Genomic DNA, 8,534 nt, shown 5'->3' with positions numbered 1-8,534 from the left:
TTCATTGATAAGCAGAAAGTCTCACATTTCAACTCCCCTTTTTCCAACTAATTTTGGATGAAAATTCAACATACGTTCGGGATACCTGGAGTAAGGCGAGGACTGGTAATTATGGTTTAACCCGTGTAAATCTTATGTTATGCCTTTTTTCTATACTCTATTGTTAATCCTTTTTCTCTTTCTTCCTTTTCTATCTTTTTTTCACATATTTTCTCTTTCAACCCAATGTGATTTTCCTCTTTTTTTTCTCTTATTATTCTCCTCTTAAACATAAATAAAACACACCTACAATACAAAATACAACTCGTATTCATTTTACATAAATAGAATATAAACACAAAGTCATATAATTGATAAAAGTAGTGATAGATAGATAGATAAATGTACAAAAAAAATGAATAAATAACAAATAGATATAAAGGAGTAACAAATATATACAGAAATAAAAAATACATACAAAAATAGTAAAATAACAAGTGAAATATGTAGTGTATGTATGTCATCATTCCCCTGGATGATTCCAAGGGATTCAAGTATTATATTAATCATTTTCAGAATTTTTAAATCATTTTAATAAGGAAAACTTTTAATTAACGTTAACGTTTTTATTTTTAAATGGTTAAAAATAGTTTTTTTTTCTTACCTTCTTTATTAAGTAGATAAATAGCAGAATTAACATATATCTAAATATATACATATGTATTTAGTGTCCTTCCTTTACCACATGGCATTATAAGCGGTTGGGCTGGGTCCGCTGAAGGCGGGGTTACAAAGAACGGGAAAGGCCGTACCACGGGGGGGGGGGGGGGGTAAAAGGGTTAAGATGACTTCAGGCTGCAGAGCCCGAAGTCCTTCCATCGGTGGGGACGTGGAAAGTGGTAGAGCCTGTAGGACTTTAACCGTGCCAGTTCGAATCTCTTCCCGACATGACCCTAGAAGATAAAATACCTATCAAGTGTCACGCCGAGGTACAGGATGGTGTTGAGATCCTTCGACTTTTTCCGTCCACTATGAACCGCTTGGGGAGCCTCTCTTGCCCTTTTGGAAGGACATGACTATAGCATCCGTCTTCGCAGGGTTCACCCCGATACCATCCCTCTTGCTGCTACGATGGTGGCAGAAGCATTTTCAGCATGTTGGAGGGCTCTCTTCGGACTCATGCTGGAGGCGTATATCCCGATATCGTCTGCATAGGCTGCTACCGCTGCCTCTGGGTGCTTGAGGGCGACTACTGGTGCCGTAAAAACGTCGAGCAGTAGAGATCCCAGCACAGAGCCTTGAGAGACTTCGCAGGTGCTGTAAAAATAATGTGAATAAAATAATTTTCTTTATTGCAATGCCGTAAAGTGCAGTATAGAGTATAGCCCACTTTGACTATTGCTGTGTCGTTTACGGGGGTATCGCTGGGGATCTCGAAGCAAAATTAAAATGGTTGATTAATTGCTTTGTACGTATCATCTTTGGTGTCCCCAGGGATTATGGGGAGTAAAGTGGCTTCATCCCTCCTTCCGTCGTAAATATTTTCTTGCATCCTTCCTCTACCAAGTTATCCAATTATGCCTTCAGTATTGTTGTACACATGCTACACCGCAGCGATGTATTTATACACACTTACCACAATAAACCCCCTTTTGTAAATTCAAAGTAAATAAATAAAGGCTTAACGAACCCGAAGGTTCAATCCCGATACCTCCAATGCTCTCTGCATACATCCTCCCAGTTATGCCCCTCCAAACCCAATTCCACTAAATCTGTTTTAACACAATCCTCCCATCAACGTTTCGGTCTAGCCCTCGGACGTTTACCCGTTGGTTCAGTGTTTATTAAAATTTTAGGGATCATCTCGTTACTAAGCCCTTCAACCTTACACGCCGCAATGCTATAGTTTGAATTATATTTACCGTGTGTAGGTTCCTTAATTCAGCGTTGTGTAATCTTCTTAATTCTGCCGTTAATTCGTCCTTTTTCGGTCCGAATATTTTGCGTAATACTTTATTTTCGAAAACCCTAAGACGCTGTTCATCCCTTAGTGTAAGAGGCCACGCCTCACATCCATAAAGAACTGTGGGAAGGATAATGGTTTTGTAAATTCTAATTTTTAAGTTTTTCGATAGGAGGTGCGAGCTAAGCAGTTTCGAAATTAAAAAAATATCAAGCATTTCCCCCCTTCAATCTAGCTTTTATGACCTCATCAATTTCTTTTTTTCTAGTTACCGTAGAACCTAAATACTTAAACTTATCTACCTGTTAAAACGTATTTCCTCCTATATCTATATTACCGAAATTGCTCGCGTTTCTACAGCTAACCATATACAAAGTAAATAAAAAAAAAAAAAATAAAATTACTTAAAAAGAAACCAAACTTTTCGGCTTTAAGAATAGTGGTTTTTGTCTTTAAATTCGTAAGAATCTTTTTAGGTAATAGTATTTCAATAATTTATCGTAATTTTTTCATCTTGGACTACTGCTAACTCAAGAACGCCCACACCGTAGCCACTCACGATTTCAGATAATAATTAACTTCGGTGTTAACCCCCCCCCCACTCCATCTTCCAACCTTGGATTAACGCCGAATCTAATTGCTACCTTTCCAGGCGAGAACAGAACCGGCCCCAATCAACTAGAAAAGAAATTCAATTTCAAATCTCGCCGGTTCCTCTGACTCTTTGGGAATTTTAATTTTAATTTATTCATAAAATAAGTGCACTCCCCTCCTCTACCTTCCCTCCTCTACCTCCCCTCCTCTACCTTCCCTCCCCCTCATCCTTCTCCTCTCCTCACCCCCGCATCGCTCTATCACCGTCAAGCTCTAGTTCACAGCTGAATAATTTCCGGAAAAAGGCAAATCTAATTATTTAAATATTCTTAGTGAAAAGGTTCTCTGTTAACTAGTTTTTCATTTTTTTCTCTTTTTTTCTGTTTCAGATTTTCCATTCCTGAAAGTTTCGCTCATTATCGAAACACTCCAAAATGGTAAGTAGATAGTATATATAGTTACAAGTTCAATATCTTAATTCTGAATGAATTATTCACTTCTTCTGTTTTATTTTTACATTTGATATTTTTTCCTCCAGGCAAGGGGTTCTCAACCTTTTTGAACCTTTGAGCACATTTATAGATTTGCAAAGTACGATTTATTTTCGGGATCAGCAGAGATACGCACATAACCCGGTATTACGCCGAGCTGAAGTGGCTCTAACCATTCTTCCGATGCCAGTATTTCCTAGCTTCCTTTCTATTCCAAGTAATTAGTACTCACCGCCCCTCCTATATCCTAGAATTCAAATTCTCTATCCCATCCCGTACTAATAGATCCCGTTTATCTGCCACCTACCCTCCACCTCACCAAACTGCTGCGTTTAATAAATCATTTTTTACCCGAGCTGCATATCACTGGAACTCCATTCCCACTAACATACTTCACGTACCAACCCTTCCCTCGTTTAAAACCATTATATTTAATTACCTTATACTTCACCAATCTAATCCGATATTATAATAGTACAGGTGTAACCTTTTTCTTTTGTTTTATATATATTTTTTTTATTTTATTCATTTAAAAAATTACATCCAATATAGTACCGAAATAACAGATAAAAATTATAGACATGAGTGAAATGTTAATATTACATTATAGACTATTAGGGTTTTGTGGAGGCTATATGATTTTATGGTAGCTAAGTGCAATATGAATTGATTTAAAGTGATAGAATTAATATTTTAATTAACAACTACTAAAATGAAAATAAAATAAAAAAAAATAATAATAAAAAACTGGAAGGTTTTTGAAGTGAATTATAAAGCTGCGAATTTATAATTAGTGAATTAATATTATAATGAGAATAAAACAAGATGATACAGAATATGATAAAAACAAGGATCCAATAATATCTATTACTAAGCACACACATACATTGCTAATACAGATTGTAATATAGTAAATAAATTATGTGGATTTAAGAAAAAATACAGGCAGATAAGGTCATTTGGTGAATCAAAATCAGTTATTGGTAATCATAGAAATAAAAAAGTACCCAGTCACATATTTATTTATTATTTTATTATTTTTTTTTTTTTTTTGTGGTTGATTTATTTATTGGTTCCTTTGGTAAGCAAGATAACAGATATGGTATGATATAGTCTAATGGACGTTACCAAAGTTATTGTTATCGGGGTTTTAGTCAGTTTTTTTTTTTAATTTCTGTATCGAAATTATTTATAAACAATTTTAATATAAGTGTAGCCACACTGTTTTCGGGCCAATATATGTTGTAAAATTAAAATTACCTTGTAATTGTTTTAAGGAACCATGTCCCCAGAAACTATTTTTCATTTATAATTAGAGATGGTCGGTGGGTGCGGTCAGCAAAAAGAACATAAATAAACAGAAAAATATTTATTTATGCCGACGTTTCAGCCATTGACTAAACTGATAAAATTATAACCATATCAACACAAACACACTGGATCCAATTTTACTCTCAACATTTATTTCACAAAATCTCCAACTTTTCGGCCCTCAGACCATTCTCAAAGAGAGAACCTATAACGATTTTTGTTTTTATATTATTATTACATCATTTCCTCATAAGATACTAATGTTTATGACTATAAACTAAATACTGATGTCATATAAAACAAATTAAATATTAAAACAATATCACAACAGTTTCAAACATTGCTTTTAAATTGATTATTCACTTACAAAATTCTTATAATTTAAACTTATGTGAAAAAGCAATGTTTGAAAGTGTTGTGATATTATTTTAATATTTCATTTGTTTTAAATATATAACATTGGAAATTAGCCTGCAAAATAATATTATAAAGAATGGCCTGAGGGCCGAAAGGTTGGAGAGATTTTGAAATAAATGTTAAGAGTAAAATTGGATAAAGTGTGCTTGTGTTAATACTAAAATAAACCACTCTCAAACAGTTAATTATAATAAATTATTAATCTAAAATTATAACATTTTTTCTTTAATGTTGCTTCAACAACAAGAGTTTTTTCATATAATAAAGATGCATACATATGTTTATTACATGAAAAACTCTCCAACATTACCGATCTGGCTAGCGTAAAGATTATTGTTATTGTATTTTCTATTTTATTGTTCCAATCCGTATCGAGATCTGTGAATCTTTTGTCTATTCCTTTTAGGGGACACTACTTATTAGATTAGAAACAGACCGCTGTGGTAAAACCATCATTCACCTGAAGGGGGGGGGGGCGAACTAAAGAAAACCAGATTGTAACTCTAACATAATTATAAGTTGTGATGAGACATTATATCAAGGGGATGACGGCTCCCTCTGTTAATTCTAATTTATAGCTACTTCCCATCTTAGTCTTTTCATACCGTCTCCTTTCATTAGTCGATCGTGGGCGCCGTGGGAGGGGTTTCGAACTGAGTAACAGGAAAATTATCCCCTAGCTTTCAGTTTTTTTTTCTTTCAACGAAATTTGATGTAAATTTTTAATTTGCGACTCAGCTGGAAGAGTATCTTTCTTCGCAAATAGGCTCCTTCCATTTCAAGTTATCCAAGAGTTATCTTACTTGACTTTTTATAACAATATTTTTTTTTTTTTTATAGATTCCTACATTATGGGAATAACACTATCTCAAATTTTCTTAAAATTTAGCACAGGCTTGAAAATCTGTGATCTCATGAATAGGCACAATAGCTGTGAATGATACGTTTTGGAATCGTTCCAAAAGCTTCCCAGATTTAGCTAGAGATATATGTCATTTTACAGTAGGGGTACTCATGATCTTTACTTTAGCATGTTAAATGGAAAACTCATGTTAAATGGAGAAATATTTCCTTCTTTTAGCATGTTAAAGTGATATAACATGGTTGAGAGTCTGTTACTAGGTCTGTTAAATGGAGAATGACGTCACGCAACAGCTGAGCTCTTCACCATTTCATTTGTTGTCGTGTTAGGTTACTTGCTCGTAGTTTGTGTTTTGGACGTTCTAAACAAGATAATCAGTGGCATAACTTTCACACAACTTCTACTTTTCGCTCGCATTAGACATTTTGTAATAAATTACTTTAATCAAAACTTAAAAGTAAACAATAATATGAAGTTTCGGAAGGAAAGGTTATAAAGCAAGTTGCTCAGAAAATCCGCTAGGAGCTCTTGTGCAGTTAACCTTTAACATGACTTTAAATAGGGCTGCTCACAATTCTATACTTATAACATTTAACATGGTAAAATATTTTAGATTTAACACAATATCATGAATAACCCTAGTATTTTCATATAGTAAGGGAAGGTAGGAATGAAAAAATAAGCGATTTTAAAATTTATATTTTCTCTAAAAGTCTATATTTTAAATATTTCAAATGTATTTCCTGAACTCTTTGTTTCGATGTCGTATAACAGGGCAAATTGTAGATGTGGAATGAAAACGGATTCATTTTTACAATAATTGAAGGGTAAAACACCACTTCCATAAATTTAACTCTTTATTCGCATTAATTATTTGATTATAAAAGCTAATGTTACAATTATCATAAAAGTAAACATAAAACAAACATTAATAATGATTCAATTTAGAAGTCTGAAGAGATCAGGATTTTTTTATATTGTATAATATTTGATGTTGATTGTTTTATTAATTATTTTTATTAATGTTCATAGAAGTTTCGATTCTGCGGAGAAGCGGACTGCCCTGACTGGCTACTCATGCAAATCAACTCTCTCTCCAATTTAGTAAGTATACATGTTATACCAACAGTTATTATTAATATACTATATTACGAATACAGGACTCACTGACACACTGAAGATGACAAGAATGGAATGGACAGGGAATATGACAGATGGTCAAAAATTGCCATGGGATGGACTCCATACGACCTTCAAAGAAGAATCGGACATCAAAAGAAAAGATAAAGCGGTATGTTCTAGCTAGAGGATGGCAGGACCTCTCTAGTGGAGAGCTGCTATGGAAAGGGATGTCTGGAAGGAGAAGTGGAAAGAACTATGCAGGAAAGGATACAGAAGTTAGATGGAAAGAAAATTGATAAAAGTTAATGTTTTGTCAACTACTATATAAGTTTAACATTTGTGAGCTCAAAGAATGAAAAAGAGAAAAGGGAGATAGAAATGACTAACTCGCTTATTACTCAAAGACTGACTTTTATTTTTTTTATTTTCAAAGCCTGATTTATTTTTCATGTATATACAAATACAAAAATATATAATATATATAATACATTTCTATACAATTGATCTTGTTTTGCCTTACGACATTATAAGATTTGCAAGAAACATGGTCCGCTGAAGGCGGTTATACATTGGTGGCATGATAGCCGAGGGCTTACAAGGAATGGGGAGGGGCCATTCCGGCTGGTGGTGCCTTCAAGCTGCAGAGCCCGAAGTCCTTCCCTCGGCGAGGACGTCTACCAAGGGGACAGTGCTCTGCCACCTCCCAGGTCTTGTTGGAGGGGCGATCTCTCCTGAAGAGCGGGTTGGCACAGGCCTTCAGCCAATCAAAAAATGAGACTGACTTTTATTTTATTTTTTTTTTTTTTTCCTAGCCCGTATAGAAAAATTTTGTTGTTGAAATTTTTATATATATACATATTTACAAAATTATTCTTTTACTGGAGCATTGCTCCATTCTAAGGATAGGTTGAGATTTATAATTCTTTGAGTGTATATAATGTTTAAGTAGATTTGGATGGGTGGCTTTTATTCTGTTCCGTACCTCTATATATACATCTTCGATCACCTGACATTGAAATAACAGCTGACTAAGGGTGTAACTTTTTTTTTTCTATACTTTCTTTAAATGTTTATGTTGTATTTTGTATAATTTTAATTTATTGCATAAATAAATGGTTATTTTATTTCATTTCATATTAGGAGTATTATGGTGGGTGGCTTAAAATGGAACAAAGGACACATAACGAATCTAATTAAACAAATTAGAACCGGAGATATTAAATGAAATGTGTGCATTTTTTTCCCTTTTTGAAACCCATATTCCACCCTTATAAGGGCATTTAAGTTTCTCTAGGCTGAAACATCAGACATTCCGGTTTTCAACGGTTCTACTCGTATTAACATTGGGATTGGATAATATGGAGAGGAGTTATAAACTCCTCTCCATTTATCATCATATAAGTAATTATATGATATTATCATAATTATAATAATTAACAAATATTATCATACAAAGGATTATATTAACAATAGTCACCGTAAGAAAAACAAATGCTCTGAATAAACCGAGGTGAAAATTTCCTGATTTTTAATATCTTTGAAAAATAGTATTTGGTAGATTGGAACGACACTAAAGACGAATGTGAAATGATATTTTGAAAAAAAATTTGCTGACCTACTTTTCCCCGAGCCACATTATGTTTTTATAATTTTTTTTAAATTTATTTATTGATATTTACAACTGTATAAAAATACAAGTAAATTTGATCATAATGACATAATGATATGATACAGGATGTAGAGAAACTACCCAGTAGTAGAACTCTAAAAACCAATTACAATATAAGGTCACGAG

The 8,534-nt window shown here is 33.5% G+C and overlaps 1 protein-coding gene across 1 annotated transcript in view; it reads left to right on the top strand.

The window, feature by feature from the left end:
* Positions 1–8,534, top strand: part of LOC106686173 (COMM domain-containing protein 4) — a gene marked incomplete at both ends in the record, with an annotated part of 173,159 nt that overhangs the window by 139,384 nt on the left and 25,241 nt on the right. The window contains 2 exon segments of the mRNA XM_067044817.1: positions 2,926–2,973; positions 6,650–6,721. Coding sequence (XP_066900918.1) covers positions 2,971–2,973; positions 6,650–6,721 — 75 coding nt within the window.

Source organism: Halyomorpha halys, unplaced genomic scaffold (genome assembly GCF_000696795.3).
Source record: "Halyomorpha halys isolate HHAL.00 unplaced genomic scaffold, Hhal_1.1 Scaffold789.1, whole genome shotgun sequence".
Taxonomy (NCBI): Eukaryota; Metazoa; Arthropoda; class Insecta; order Hemiptera; family Pentatomidae; genus Halyomorpha; species Halyomorpha halys.
The sequence above is the reverse complement of the archived record's forward strand: the minus strand, read 5'-3'. Positions and strand labels throughout refer to the sequence as shown.